This window comes from Astyanax mexicanus, chromosome 2 (assembly GCF_023375975.1).
Source record: "Astyanax mexicanus isolate ESR-SI-001 chromosome 2, AstMex3_surface, whole genome shotgun sequence".
Lineage (NCBI taxonomy): Eukaryota > Metazoa > Chordata > Actinopteri > Characiformes > Acestrorhamphidae > Astyanax > Astyanax mexicanus.
Window position 1 is genome coordinate 33,400,513 of NC_064409.1, and position 16,415 is coordinate 33,416,927.

Consider the following 16,415-nt stretch of genomic DNA (forward strand, 5'->3'; position numbering starts at 1 on the left):
CACAAAAGAAATAAGGCAGAGTAGGCAGGTGGCAGCAACATGAAGTCCAGAGTGTGTATTAAGAGCATAAAGTGTCTCATTGTGGTTTAAGGTGACAGTGTTTGTAAATTGTAATTTGTCCTTGTAAAGTGTCAGTGCAGTGTGTTGTTTAGGAGGAGTTTAAGAGTCTTACAGCTTCTGGAATGAAGCTGTTTCTCAGTCTGGTTGTTTTGCACTTGATGCTGCGCAGCCTCCGGCCTGAGGGGAGTGGGACAAAAAGTGTGTGTGCTGGGTGGGTGGGATCCTTCCTGATGCAGGTGGCCCTTTTCCTGCATCTGGAGGTGTAGATGTCCGTGGTGCTGGGGAGGCTGACTCCAAAAATTCTCTGTGCAGCCTTCACCACCCTCTGCAGAGCTTTCCTGTCTGCAGCAGAGCAGCTTCCATGCAAATGTTAAGAATGAATAAAGTTGAGGTAATGGGCCGCATTACGGGTACAGCTTGACTTCACAGCTATAATATAACTCTAATCTGAGCTAAAATATAACTTGCAGAATTCTTGCATCAAGAGGAATCTTGCTTGGTTATTATGACACCACATCAAAGGGTCTGCAGAGAGATCCAGTACCTCTTCAGTGCCTGTGTCCATTCAGTATCAGCCCACAAACATTTTGGTACAGTCATTTTGTGCATTCGTTTGGCTTCGTTACAAAATAACAAATATACAACATATTGTACAACACATGTACAAACCCACATGTACAAAGCCCAACTGGAACCCCTTGTTCCACGTACATACCTACATATTAAACATGTTGGCTGGGCCATTGTGTGTTTAAAGAGTTTCTGGAAATAATATATTACTTAAGACTAATTCAGTTCCCTACATTTACTTCTTTTTTAAGATACAATTTAAGTGAAACAGAAATGAGTTTTTTTGTTGTTGTTAATGGTTTTAGATGCTTTTATATGCTTTTATATAAAAAAATAAGGTTCCTCCACTTTCATAATTATGAGAGTAAGTCATAATAACAGAATACTGAGTCATAGTTATGGGATGCTAAGTCATAGGTACGAGATACTAAGTCATAATTGTGAAATAGTAAGCCCTAATAGTGAGATATTAGGTCATGATTACAATTTGCTTTTTGTATAAAATGAATGAAAAGTGACTTGTGTGATGAATAGTTTTGACAATTTCCCCAAGCTAATTATATCTGAATTGAATGTTGCACCACTGAATAAATGATACTGAGTTTTAGTTTCAGTAAAAAAAAAAGCTAAAATCTTATTTTTTTTTTGTCTACATTGATCATAGAAACAATATTCATTGCATTCCATTACATATATTATATAGTTTAAAGAAGAACTAGTGCCTTACATCGTTTTTTTCTGAATATCCTTGTTGGGACTGCTGTCACCATCATTTTGGAGACATTTTTAGAAAAATCCTCTGACTGTACAGGATTTCATATTAAAGTTAAAATTACTAAAATGAGTTATGCTGTTAATGTGTTGTGACTCTCTCTCGCTCCAGAATCTACAGCAATAAAATAAACGTGCTGAGTAAGAAGCCCTATCAGGACGGGATTAGTTTCTCAGGGGAAGATCTGTGAAAAAATATTTTACACTTCTACTCAGTGAAAAAACTCTTGCATCTGAACTGCAATTGAAAAAACAGGAGGACCAGTGAGTTTTTTGGCTTTCAAAGTCACATCGCATTCAGTAGCTCCTCCATTTCCACTCTCTGTTGTGTTTACATGGATCTCCGTGAAAATGCATGCCAGAAGTGTCTTACAGTGCGCAGCAGTGGACAAAAAGCTATTCTATTAAATGCAAAGTGACGAAACTCAGAGATGTGCGCCTGGACGGGACTAAAATGACCAATAATTTACTCAGAGAATGTCTAATAAAATCACGTACATGGTCGTTCCAGACGGGAATAAAATCACAGAGGACCCCCATAAAAGAAAAAATTACCCCAGGACTCTCTGAGAAACGAATCCCATCCAGATAGGGCTTAAAGCTAATTAACTTTCACTGACTCCAGTCTACTTTAAATTATTTTTCTGTTTGTTCTTTAGCTTGTCAGAACTTGAATTTGGATGAGAGTGTTACCTAAATGCCATAAATTTAAATTATTAATATCAGTTTCATAGGCCCTACACTAGAACCCTATGGAACTCCACAAAGCCAACCCTAACCCCAGGCCTAAAAATGTACTGTAAAAATAATCACAACATTAATATATTTTTTATATGTTTTATTTTTTTTTTCGGGGGGAGGGGAGGCTAATGATATAATTTGGTCAAGACTGTGTTTGCTGTTATGTGGCTTCTTTAAAGTCATGTCACATCACGTTTATTAGTCTAGTGATTTAAAAAAAAAAAAGTAACCCCAAGTGAGCAAGCACAAGGCGACAGTGGCGAGGAAACACTCCCTTGTAGGAAGAAACCTCGGGAGGAACCAGGCTTCACAAGGGGGACCCATCCTCCTCTGGTCTGAACCACATTTGACTAATACATGATGCGACATGACTTTAAACTAGTTCGTTAGTTTATTAGTTTGTTTATTTAATAAATACATCTGCGTTTACGTCTGCCTCCTCATCCATTACATAAGACTAGAATATACAATAGACAATGTTGCTCCTGCGCTGCCCGCAGCATCTGCCACCTCTGATCCAGTGCTGCCCGCTGCATCCGCCGCTTCTGATCCAGCGCTGCCCGCTGCGTCTGCCGCCTCTGATCTAGCGCTGCCCACAGCATCCGCCGCCTCTGATCCAGCACTGCCCGCTGCATCCGCCGCTTCTGATCCAGCGCTGCCCGCTGCATCCGCCGCTTCTGATCCAGCTTTGCCCGCTGCATCCGGCGCCACTGATCCAGCGCTGCCCGCTGCATCTGCCGCCTCTGATCTAGCGCTGCCCACAGCATCCACCGCCTCTGATCCATCGCTGCCCGCTGCATCCGCCGCTTCTCATCCAGCGCTGCCCGCTACATCCGGCGCCACTGATCCAGCGTTGCCTGCTGCATCTGCTGTTTTTGATCCAGCGCTGCCCGCTGCCTCTAATCCACGTGTGTTTCCTATTATGTGGCTTCTTTAAAGTCATGTCACATCACGTTTATTAGTCTAGTGATTTTTTTAAAAAAGTAACCCCAAGTAAGCAAGCACAAGGCCACAGTGGCGAGGAAAAGCTCCCTTGTAGAAAGAAACCTCGGGAGGAACCAGGCTTCACAAGGGGGACCCATCCTCCTCTGGTCTGAACCACATTTGACTAATACATGATGCGACATGACTTTAAACTAGTTTGTTAGTTTATTAGTTTGTTTATTTAATAAATACGTCTGCGTTTACGTCTGCCTCCTCATCCATTACATAAGACTAGAATATAAAATACACTATGTTGCTCCAGCCCTGCCCGCAGCATCCGGCGCCTCTGATCCAGCGATGCCCGCTGCATCCGCCGCCTCTGATCCAGCGCTGCCCGCTGCTTCCGCCGCCTCTAATCCACGTGTGTTTGCCCCTATGTGGCTTCTTTAAATTCATGTCACATCACGTTTATTAGTCTAGTGATTTTTTTAAAAAAAGTAACCCCAAGTTAGCAACAGAGGCGAGGAAAAACTCCCTTGTAGGAAGAAACCTCAGGAGGAACCAGGCTTCACAAGGGAGACCCATCCTCCTCTGGTCTGAACCACATTTGACTAATACATGATAAGATATGACTTTAAACTACTTCTTTAGTTTATTAGTTTGTTTATTTAAAAAATACATCTGCGTTTACGTCTGCCTCCTCATCCAATACAGAAGACTAGAATATAAAATAGACTATGTTGCTCCAGCGCTGCCCGCAGCATCCGACGCCTCTGATCCAGCGCTGCCCGCAGCATCCGCCACCTCTAATCCAACGCTGCCCACTGCATCCGGTGCCTCTGATCCAGCGCTGCCCGCTGCATCCGCCGCCTCTGATCCAACGCTGCCCGCTGCATCCGCCGCCTCTGATCCAGCGATCCCCGCTGCATCTGCCGCCTCTGATCCAGCGCTGCCCGCTGCATCCGCCGCCTCTGATCCAACGCTGCCCGCTGCATCCACAGCATTCGCCGCCTCTGATCCAGCGCTGCCCGCTGCATCCGGCGCCTCTGATCCAGCGCTGCCCACAACATCCACCGTCTCTGATCCAGCGCTGCCCGCTGCATCCGCCGCCTCTGATCCAGCACTGCTTGCTGCATCCGCCGCCTCTGATCCAACGCTGCCCGCTGCTTCCGCCGCCTCTAATCCACGTGTTTGCTGTTATGTGGCTTCTTTAAAGTCATGTCACATCACGTTTATTAGTCTAGTGAGTTTTAAAAAAAAAGTAACCCCAAGTGAGCAAGCACAAGGCGACAGTGGCGAGGAAAAACTCCCTTGTAGGAAGAAACCTCGGGAGGAACCAGGCTTCACAAGGGGGACCCATCCTCCTCTGGTCTGAACCACATTTGACTAATACATGATGCGAAATGACTTTAAACTAGTTTGTTAGTTTATTAGTTTGTTTATTTAATAAATACATCTGCCTTTACGTCTGCCTCCTCATCCATTACATAAGACTAGAATATAAAATACACTATGTTGCTCCAGCGCTGCCCGCCACATCCGCCGCCTCTGATCCAGCGCTGCCCGCAGCATCCGCCGCCTCTGATCCAACGCTGCCCGCTGCATCCAGTGCCTCTGATCCAATGCTGCCCGCTGCATCCGCCGCCTCTGATCCAGCGATGCCCGCTGCATCCGCCGCCTCTGATCCAGCGCTGCCCGCTGCTTCCGCCACCTCTAATCCACTTGTGTTTGCTGTTATGTGGCTTTTTTAAAGTCATGTCACATCACGTTTATTAGTCTAGTGATTTAAAAAAAAAAAGTAACCCCAAGTGAGCAACAGTGGCGAGGAAAAACTCCCTTGTAGGAAGAAACCTCGGGAGGAACCAGGCTTCACAAGGGGGACCCATCCTCCTCTGGTCTGAACCACATTTGACTAATACATGATGCGACATGACTTTAAAGTACCTTGTTAGTTTATCAGTTTGTTTATTTAATAAATACATCTGCGGTTACGTCTGCCTCCACATCCATTACATAAGACCAGAATATAACATAGACTATGTTGCTGCAGCGCTGCCCGCAGCATCCGCCGCCTCTGATCCAGCGCTGCCCGCTGCATCCGTCGCCTCTGATCCAGCGCTGCCCGCTGCATCCGCCGTCTCTGATCCAGCGCTGCCCGCTGCTTCAGCCGCCTCTGATCCAGCGCTGCCCGCTGCATCCGTCGCCTCTGATCCAGCGCTGCCCGCTGCGTCCGCCGCCTCTGATCCAGCGCTGCCCGCTGCTTCAGCCGCCTCTGATCCAGCGCTGCCCGCTGCATCTGCCGCCTCTGATCCAGCGCTGCCCGCTGCTTCAGCCGCCTCTGATCCAGCGCTGCCCGCTGCATCCACCGCCTCTGATCCAGCGCTGCCCGCTGCATCCGCAGCATTCGCCGCCTCTGATCCAGCGCTGCCCGCTGCATCCGGCGCCTCTGATCCAGCACTGCCCACAGCATCCACCGTCTCTGATCCAGCGCTGCCCGCTGCATCCGCAGCATCCGCCGCCTCTGATCCAGCGCTGCCCGCTGCATCCGCCGCCTCTGATCCAGCACTGCTTGCTGCATCCGCCGCCTCTGATCCAACGCTGCCCGCTGCTTCCGCCGCCTCTAATCCATGTGTGTTTACTGTTATGTGGCTTCTTTAAAGTCATGTCACATCACGTTTATTAGTCTAGTGATTTTTTTAAAAAAAGTAACCCCAAATGAGCAAGCACAAGGCGGTTACATGATGCGACATGACTTTAAACTAGTTTGTTAGTTTATTAGTTTGTTTATTTAATAAATACATCTGCCTTTACGTCTGCCTCCTCATCCATTACATAAGACTAGAATATAAAATACACTATGTTGCTCCAGCGCTGCCCGCCACATCCGCCGCCTCTGATCCAGCGCTGCCCGCAGCATCCGCCGCCTCTGATCCAGCGCTGCCTGCTGCATCCGGTGCCTCTGATCCAATGCTGCCCGCCGGTTCCGCCGCCTCTGATCCAGCGATGCCCGCTGCATCCGCCGCCTCTGATCCAGCGCTGCCCGCTGTTTCCGCCACCTCTAATCAACGTGTGTTTGCTGTTATGTGGCTTTTTTAAAGTCATGTCACATCACGTTTATTAGTCTAGTGATTTTAAAAAAAAAAAGTAACCCCAAGTGAGCAACAGTGGCCAGGAAAAACTCCCTTGTAGGAAGAAACCTCGGGAGGAACCAGGCTTCACAAGGGGGACCCATCCTCCTCTGGTCTGAACCACATTTGACTAATACATGATGCGACATGACTTTAAAGTACCTTGTTAGTTTATTAGTTTGTTTATTTAATAAATACATCTGCGGTTACGTCTGCCTCCACATCCATTACATAAGACCAGAATATAACATAGACTATGTTGCTCCAGCGCTGCCCGCAGCATCCGCCGCCTCTGATCCAGCGCTGCCCGCTGCATCCGTCGCCTCTGATCCAGCGCTGCCCGCTGCATCCGCCGCCTCTGATCCAGCGCTGCCCGCTGCTTCAGCCGCCTCTGATCCAGCGCTGCCCGCTGCTTCAGCCGCCTCTGATCCAGCGCTGCCCGCTGCATCCGCCGCCTCTGATCCAACGCTGCCCGCTGCTTCCGCCGCCTCTAATCCACGTGTGTTTACTGTTATGTGGCTTCTTTAAAGTCATGTCACATCACGTTTATTAGTCTAGTGATTTTTTTTTTTAAAGTAACCCCAAGTGAGCAACAGTGGCGAGGAAAAACTCCCTTGTAGGAAGAAACCTCGGGAGGAACCAGGCTTCACAAGGGGGACCCATCCTCCTCTGGTCTGAACCACATTTGACTAATACATGATGCGAAATGACTTTAAACTAGTTTGTTAGTTTATTAGTTTGTTTATTTAATAAATACATCTGCGTTTACGTCTGCCTCTTCATCCATTACATAAGACTAGAATATAAAATACAGTATGTTGCTCCAGCGCTGCCCACAGCATCCGCCGCCTCTGATCCAGCGCTGCCCGCTGCATCCGCAGCATTCGCCGCCTCTGATCCAGCGCTGCCCGCTGCATCCGCCGCCTCTGATCCAGCGCTGTCCGCTGCTTCAGCCGCCTCTGATCCAGCGCTGCCCGCTGCTTCAGCCGCCTCTGATCCAGCGCTGCCCGCTGCATCCGCCGCCTCTGATCCAGCGCTGCCCGCTGCTTCAGCCGCCTCTGATCCAGCGCTGCCCGCTGCATCCACCGCCTCTGATCCAGCGCTGCCCGCTGCATCCGCAGCATTCGCCGCCTCTGATCCAGCGCTGCCCGCTGCATCCGGCGCCTCTGATCCAGCGCTGCCCACAGCATCCACCGTCTCTGATCCAGCGCCGCCCGCTGCATCCGCCGCCTCTGATCCAGCGCTGCCCGCTGCATCCGCCGCCTCTGATCCAGCGCTGCTTGCTGCATCCATCGCCTCTGATCCAACGCTGCCCGCTGCTTCCGCCGCCTCTAATCCACGTGTGTTTACTGTTATGTGGCTTCTTTAAAGTCATGTCACATCATGTTTATTAGTCTAGTGATTTTTTTTTTAAAAGTAACCCCAAGTGAGCAAGCACAAGGCGGTTACATGATGCGACGTGACTTTAGACTAGTTTGTTAGTTTATTAGTTTGTTTATTTAATAAATACATCTGCCTTTACGTCTGCCTCCTCATCCATTACATAAGACTAGAATATAAAATACACTATGTTGCTCCAGCGCTGCCCGCCACATCCGCCGCCTCTGATCCAGCGCTGCCCGCAGCATCCGCCACCTCTGATCCAGCGCTGCCTGCTGCATCCGGTGCCTCTGATGCAATGCTGCCCGCCGGTTCCGCCGCCTCTGATCCAGCGATGCCCGCTGCATCCGCCGCCTCTGATCCAGCGCTGCCCGCTGTTTCCGCCACCTCTAATCCACGTGTGTTTGCTGTTATGTGGCTTTTTTAAAGTCATGTCTCATCACGTTTATTAGTCTAGTGATTTCTAAAAAAAAGTAACCCCAAGTGAGCAACAGTGGCGAGGAAAAACTCCCTTGTAGGAAGAAACCTCGGGAGGAACCAGGCTTCACAAGGGGGACCCATCCTCCTCTGGTCTGAACCACATTTGACTAATACATGATGCGATATGACTTTAAAGTACCTTGTTAGTTTATTAGTTTGTTTATTTAATAAATACATCTGCGGTTACGTCTGCCTCCACATCCATTACATAAGACCAGAATATAACATAGACTATGTTGCTCCAGCGCTGCCCGCAGCATCCGCCGCCTCTGATCCAGCGCTGCCCGCTGCATCCGTCACCTCTTATCCAGCGCTGCCCGCTGCATCCGCCGCCTCTGATCCAGCGCTGCCCGCTGCTTCAGCCGCCTCTGATCCAGCGCTGCCCGCTGCTTCAGCCGCCTCTGATCCAGCGCTGCCCGCTGCATCCGCCGCCTCTGATCCAGCGCTGCCCGCTGCATCCACCACCTCTGATCCAGCGCTGCCCGCTGCATCCGCAGCATTCGCCGCCTCTGATCCAGCGCTGCCCGCTGCATCCGGCGCCTCTGATCCAGCGCTGCCCACAGCATCCACCGTCTCTGATCCAGCGCTGCCCGCTGCATCCGCCGCCTCTGATCCAGCGCTGCTTGCTGCATCCACCGCCTCTGATCCAACGCTGCCCGCTGCTTCCGCCGCCTCTAATCCACGTGTGTTTACTGTTATGTGGCTTCTTTAAAGTCATGTCACATCACGTTTATTAGTCTAGTGATTTTTTTTTAAAAAGTAACCCCAAGTGAGCAACAGTGGCGAGGAAAAACTCCCTTGTAGGAAGAAACCTCGGGAGGAACCAGGCTTCACAAGGGGGACCCATCCTCCTCTGGTCTGAACCACATTTGACTAATACATGATGCGATATGACTTTAAAGTACCTTGTTAGTTTATTAGTTTGTTTATTTAATAAATACATCTGCGGTTACGTCTGCCTCCACATCCATTACATAAGACCAGAATATAACATAGACTATGTTGCTCCAGCGCTGCCCGCAGCATCCGCCGCCTCTGATCCAGCGCTGCCCGCTGCATCCGTCGCCTCTGATCCAGCGCTGCCCGCAGCATCCGCCGCCTCTGATCCAGCGCTGCCTGCTGCATCCGGTGCCTCTGATCCAATGCTGCCCGCCGGTTCCGCCGCCTCTGATCCAGCGATGCCCGCTGCATCCGCCGCCTCTGATCCAGCGCTGCCCGCTGCATCCACCACCTCTGATCCAGCGCTGCCCGCTGCATCCGCAGCATTCGCCGCCTCTGATCCAGCGCTGCCCGCTGCATCCGGCGCCTCTGATCCAGCGCTGCCCACAGCATCCACCGTCTCTGATCCAGCGCTGCCCGCTGCATCCGCCGCCTCTGATCCAGCGCTGCTTGCTGCATCCGCCGCCTCTGATCCAACGCTGCCCGCTGCTTCCGCCGCCTCTAATCCACGTGTGTTTACTGTTATGTGGCTTCTTTAAAGAAGCCACATAGTTTGTTTATTTAATAAATACATCTGCGGTTACGTCTGCCTCCACATCCATTACATAAGACCAGAATATAACATAGACTATGTTGCGCCGCCTCTGATCCAGCGCTGCCCGCTGCATCCGGTGCCTTTGATCCAGCGCTGCCCGCTGCATCTGCCGCCTCTGATCCAGCGCTGCCCGCTGCATCCGCCGCCTCTGATCCAGCGATGCCTGCTGCATCCGCCGCCTCTGATCCAGCGCTGCATCCGCAGCATTCGCCGCCTCTGATCCAGCGCTGCCCGCTGCATCCGGCGCCTCTGATCCAGCGCTGCCCACAGCATCCACCGTCTCTGATCCAGCGCTGCCCGCTGCATCCGCCGCCTCTGATCCAGCGCTGCTTGCTGCATCCGCCGCCTCTGATCCAACGCTGCCCGCTGCTTCCGCCGCCTCTAATCCACGTGTGTTTACTGTTATGTGGCTTCTTTAAAGTCATGTCACATCACGTTTATTAGTCTAGTGATTTTTTTTAAAAAGTAACCCCAAGTGAGCAACAGTGGCGAGGAAAAACTCCCTTGTAGGAAGAAACCTCGGGAGGAACCAGGCTTCACAAGGGGGACCCATTCTCTTCTGGTCTGAACCACATTTGACTAATACATGATGCGACATGACTTTAAAGTACCTTGTTAGTTTATTAGTTTGTTTATTTAATAAATACATCTGCGGTTACGTCTGCCTCCACATCCATTACATAAGACCAGAATATAACATAGACTATGTTGCGCCGCCTCTGATCCAGCGCTGCCCGCTGCATCCGGTGCCTTTGATCCAGCGCTGCCCGCTGCATCTGCCGCCTCTGATCCAGCGCTGCCCGCTGCATCCGCCGCCTCTGATCCAGCGATGCCTGCTGCATCCGCCGCCTCTGATCCAGCGCTGCCCGCTGCATCCGCCGCCTCTGATCCAACGCTGCCCGATGCTTCCGCCGCCTCTAATCCACGTGTGTTTGCTGTTATGTGGCTTCTTTAAAGTCATGTCACATCACGTTTATTAGTCTAGTGATTTTTAAAAAAAAGTAACCCCAAGTGAGCAAGCACAAGGCGACAGTGGCGAGGAAAAACTCCCTTGTAGGAAGAAACCTCGGGAGGAACCAGGCTTCACAAGGGGGACCCATCCTCCTCTGGTCTGAACCACATTTGACTAATACATGATGCGAAATGACTTTAAACTAGTTTGTTAGTTTATTAGTTTGTTTATTTAATAAATAATACAATAAATAATAAATGCCTCCTCATCCATTACATAAGACTAGAATATAAAATACAGTATGTTGCTCCAGCGCTGCCCGCAGCATCCGCCGCCTCTGATCCAGCGCTGCCCGCAGCATCCGCCGCCTCTGATCCAACGCTGCCCGCTGCATACGGTGTCTCTGATCCAACGCTGCCCGCTGCTTCTGCTGCCTCTGATCCAGCGATGCCCGCTGCATCCGCCGCCTCTGATCCAGCGCTGCCCGCTGCTTCTGCCGCCTCTAATCCACGTGTGTTTGCTCCTATGTGGCTTGTTTAAAGTCATGTCACATCACGTTTATTAGTCTAGTGATTTTTAAAAAAAAGTAACCCCAAGTGAGCAACAGTGGCGAGGAAAAACTCTCTTATAGGAAGAAACCTCGGGAGGAACCAGGCTTCACAAGGGGGACCCATCCTCCTCTGGTCTGAACCACATTTGACTAATACATGATGCGACATGACTTTAAACTAGCCGCCTCTGATCCAAGGCTGCCCTACCCGTTTTTGTTTTCTGTTTGTTTTCAGTGAAGATTTTGTGTTTGTTTATTATCTTGTTTGTTTGTTTATTTAATAAATACATTAACAAAAAGATTTTAGTAATTGGGACAAACCACGTAAATATGGGGAAATTGATCTGAATGGGATGGGGGGGGGGACTGAACTATTTTATTAATGAGGAGAAACCAAGTGAAAATAGGGAAATGTAGGTGAATGGGGTGGGCATTAAGGGAGGGCACGGGGGCATTAGAGGTGGTGTCAGAGGTATTCACACAATACATTTAATATTTGTTGCTCTATGTTAAACTGTACAGAAATAGCTCTATTCTAGAATACAGGACCTTCTTCCTGTATTTACTTCTTTGCTCTTACCCCAATGTCAAATTATTGACACAAATCCTTAATTACTAAAACCACAACACAGTGTAGCAATGTATATAATATAACTGCCACATAAAATCCCTGAATTGCAAATTCACTGAACAATAAAATCTGACTTTCCTGTTTCAGGGTTGCGTTCCTCAGATATTTCACGTAGTCATTGAACTCGTTTAAGGAGCATGGCACCTGAAAGGAATAAAAGGATATTGTATTAATTAATGTGGACTAAAGGGCCCTCACTATGTTAAACACTGTTTTATTATAAATTTAGATATACTTCAGTAAGCACAAAATCACATAAAGTGGATCTAAAGATATGGATCTTTTAAAAAGAGTGCCCTATTTTTCAGACTGTGACCAAAATGGATTGTTTACTCAGTAGTTTTGCTCTCTACAGGAAGAGAAATACTATTTAGTTTAATAATTAGCTGTAAAAATTATGTTGTACTTTTATTTTCTCATCATTTAGGAAATTAAGCCTCCAATTAATTCATTATATTATATATTATTCGATGTGGCCCATTGATATCTATGTTTTTAGCCCTTAAAGTCACACTCAAATTACACTTTCCTGATTCAGACAATTGAAAAATTGTTTAATCAACATAAATAAATTAATGAAACGGAAATATGTAACTGTTTGTTTAGTAGGGCAGGCTGTACTGTAACTTTGTGTAAATCTAATGTATGTACCCTCTCATCCGGAGTATTAGGCCAAGTTCGATGAGCCGCTTCTTTTTCTCCGGTCGTTTGAAGAATTTCTTCAGATATTTAGCGTGCAGGTCTAGGTTGTTGCTAGGTGGCTGCTAACGAGTTGCAAAAGTGTTGCTAAGCGATTGTGAGGTGGCTGCTAAGGTGTTGCTAGGTGGTTGCAGAGGTGTTGCTTTGGTGATTGTAGAGGTTCCTATAGTGTTGCTACTATGGCATTGCCTGTTGATTGCTAAGGAATTACTGTGGTGTCTGTGGTGGTCGCTATCGTGTTGCTAAGTTTGAAGCTTGCTCTCCTTTGTAGTCTGTAAGTTACTATAATTAGGTTAGTTATTTTAATAGTTATTGTTTTGGTTAATACATTATTCTTACTGAGACTCTCAGAAAGATTTAGACAGAGGGAATTAAACTACATGAGAGTCATGTAGTGAACTACAGTTTTTATTTTTTCACTTTATTAAGCTTTTAACTGTAATGCAGAAACTGTAGTGAACTGTTGGAGAATGACTGATTGATGTAGGTTATTATATCTTGTGGTGTTCCACAAGGTTTTACTGTAGGGCCAATACAACTAATGTTAATAATTATAAAACTCTAGCTCTGGGAGTGAAGGACTAAAGTGTAGTTTACACACAGGTTCTAACAGGTAAAGCACTAAACACAAACTAATGTAATGTTAGCATAATTACAGGTGAAAACATTATAGATTTCAGTTCTTAACTGTGCTTTAGTGTTTATTTGGTTACCCCACTATTCAGCTCTCCATCTACTTTACACATCAGAAACTTAACACACTTACATCAGCCGGCTTCATATATCCGTCCGCATCGCTCTGCTGTGCTCCAGAGAAGTGATCCGCTGGAGGGAGGAGCCCAGTATATACACACACAGCTGTCTGTGACGTCACCAACATTCCACGTTCCAAACCGAGCACGGTGGCATTATTAATTTGAGTCACGTGACAAACAGGGATGGAGCGCGCGCGCGCGACAGAGAGCGAGAGGAACACATACCTTGTGAGAGAGTGAGCATCCTGATTGGCCTCTCCTCATGCTTAGTTGGCCAATGAGGTTTCAGTGTGTGTGGGACTTGCAGCGCGCGCGAGAGAGAAAGAGAGAAAGCTCGAGCGCATAGTGTAATATCAGCGATGTGTCCATTAAACACAAACAAACACCACAGCAATTCTCAACCGTCTATTTTTACTAGTTCTGTACAGTTTAGCACTGATTTCTATATTACCCGTGGTGAGTTAAATTACTGCAGGGAGCTGCTGAGGAGAGTTTAAACAGGCTTCACTTCCTTCATTAACATCACTAACATTATTTAAAGGACCAATATTTAACCCATTTTCAGTAGTAAATGATAAAATGATTAGGATGTGTCATAAAATATTAAGCAAACATGTTGAGTTAAAGCACTGGCAGCTCTTGTCAGCAGGGCTTCAACTAGTATCCTATTTAGACTGTGCAGTCTGTCCCTGTTTTTTTTTTTTTATCCTCAGGCAGGAAGTGACGGAGTAGGAAGTGTAGGATGGATGAACCTGAGCGCGGGTATGGTGAGCCCCTCACGGCTCTCACTAAAAAACAGGGATTTCATGCATGGCGTCTTTAAGGGGTGTGGTTTTGGGAGGTATTTCGTCGTTAGGGGAGGGGCTTAAAAAGTCAAGGAGCCTGCGCAGAGAGAGACCCGCGCAAATCAAAAAGCCAGTCGAAAGGAACTTCAGGTACAGTATTAACTCTAGAAAACCATTTTTGTGGAATAAAACGTGCACAAAACGATAGAAAATATTAAAAATATATCTGGATAAATCGATTTATATCAGTTTAATGTGATTTATGTATATCTGGTATCCAAATACCTGGATGTTGTGGCGGGTATTTCATGTCAGTGCAGTTTAATGTGATTTATATAAATCTGGTATCCAAATACCTGGATGTTGTGGCGGGTATTTCATGTCAGTGCAGTTTAATCTGATTTATATAAATCTGGTATCCAAATACCTGGATGATGTGGCGGGTATTTCATGTCAGTGCAGTTTAATCTGATTTATATAAATCTGGTATCCAAATACCTGGATGTTGTGGCGGGTATTTCATGTCAATGCAGTTTAATGTGATTTATATAAATCTGGTATCCAAATACCTGGATGTTGTGGCAGGTATTTCATGTCAATGCAGTTTAATGTGATTTATATATACCTGGTATCCAAACACCTGGATGTTGTGGCGGGTATTTCATGTCAATGCAGTTTAATCTGATTTATATAAATCTGGTATCCAAATACCTGGATGATGTGGCGGGTATTTCATGTCAGTGCAGTTTAATCTGATTTATATAAATCTGGTATCCAAATACCTGGATGTTGTGGCGGGTATTTCATGTCAATGCAGTTTAATCTGATTTATATAAATCTGGTATCCAAATACCTGGATGATGTGGCGGGTATTTCATGTCAGTGCAGTTTAATCTGATTTATATAAATCTGGTATCCAAATACCTGGATGTTGTGGCGGGTATTTCATGTCAATGCAGTTTAATCTGATTTATATAAATCTGGTATCCAAATACCTGGATGTTGTGGCGGGTATTTCATGTCAGTGCAGTTTATATCTGTTTAATCTGATTTATATAAATCTGGTATCCAAATACCTGGATGCTGTGGCAGGTATTTCATGTCAGTGCAGTTTATATCTGTTTATATCTGTTTAATGTGATTTATATAAATCTGGTATCCAAATACCTGGATGTTGTGGCAGGTATTTCATGTCAATGCAGTTTAATGTGATTTATATAAATCTGGTATCTAAATACCTGGATGATGTGGCGGGTATTTCATGTCAGTGCAGTTTAATCTGATTTATATGAATCTGGTATCCAAATACCTGGATGTTGTGGCACTGGTATGTCAGTGCAGTTTATATTTGCTTACATCTGTTTGAACACAAATACTTAATGTTACATTATTATTAGTAATTATTTATTATTGAATTATTTATTTTTTGCTTTACTTTGTCTAACATACTTTCTTTGATGTTTTGTTTTTCAGGTTATGACAGTGTGAAGAACAGACCATCACCAAAACTAGGGACAATATGCTGTTTAAAAAATAATTAATTGGAGTCTCACTTCAGAACTATTTTATTATCAAGTCTAAAGTCTTGATAGCACTTCATGCTTCCCTCTGCTGACAACTTTTATGGAGATGCAGATTTCATTTTCCAGCAAGACTTGACACACTGCCCACACTGCCAAAAGTCTTATATAATATTCAAATTATATCATCTATATATGAGTTTCACATTTTAAACTGAATAACTAAAATAAAGTAACTTCAATGATATATATATATTTTTTTAGATGCACTAATATATTTTTAAAATTAAATATATTTCTACTCCTAGATACTCCTTAATATTGTCCATCATTTATGTTATTCCATGCTTAGTTTTCAGTTACGCAGCACAAAGTTATATGTCAAGTCTGGTCACCCGTGGTACATAAATTAAATCTTCAAAATAGTTGCACATTTTACTGCATAGTTTATTGATAAAAAAACATGTTTTCTGCACTGTTCTTTGTTTTACTTTGATAATAAATTAAATATGTCACTTGATCAAGACTGGCCAAAATCACATTTGAGTGTTTTCTAGACCTCCTGAGGTGTTTGTGAATACAAATTTAGATTTAGATCATAAACAAATTAATCATTAGCTTATGAGGTCAAACAAACAAGACTACAAAATTACAGATTGGTAACAACAGAGTAATATCATGAAACTGAAAATAAGAAGGCAGGACCAAATCAAATGTAAAACTTAATGATTTTATTTTTTTCCCAGTTTTTTGCATCTATAACCAATATTTACATTTAATTATAAAAGGAGCAATATACAACAACTAGCTCCAACATTTTAAAGCCAAACACTTAAAAGAAACTATTCATGCACACAGTGGATCAGGGTCATGGGAAGACAGGGCAAGTCATTAACCCATTAATTAAAATTTGGTTTCTGATATTAGGCACATTT

The 16,415-nt window shown here is 45.8% G+C and overlaps 1 protein-coding gene across 1 annotated transcript; it reads right to left on the reverse strand.

The window, feature by feature from the left end:
* Nucleotides 1–6,706: 6,706 nt before the first annotated feature.
* On the reverse strand, nt 6,707–9,043 carry LOC125798959 (tol-Pal system protein TolA-like). The gene is made up of 2 exons (XM_049474241.1): nt 8,355–9,043; nt 6,707–7,391 (listed from the first exon to the last, which is right to left on the reverse strand). The coding sequence occupies exons 1-2, from the start codon at nt 8,684–8,686 to the stop codon at nt 6,974–6,976; spliced, it is 750 nt and encodes a 249-aa protein (XP_049330198.1). The 5' UTR covers nt 8,687–9,043; the 3' UTR covers nt 6,707–6,973.
* Nucleotides 9,044–16,415: the final 7,372 nt, after the last annotated feature.

What these genes read in the sequence shown, in the direction of transcription:
- LOC125798959 (XM_049474241.1), bottom strand. Translation starts at nt 8,686, where the DNA reads ATGCAGCAAGCAGCGCTGGATCAGAGGCGGCGGATGCAGCGGGCAGCG. An exon ending in CGGGCAGCGCTGGATAAGAG is followed by an intron (nt 7,392 to 8,354) that starts GTGACGGATGCA and finishes GCTGGATCAGAG; the next exon opens with ACGGTGGATGCTGTGGGCAG.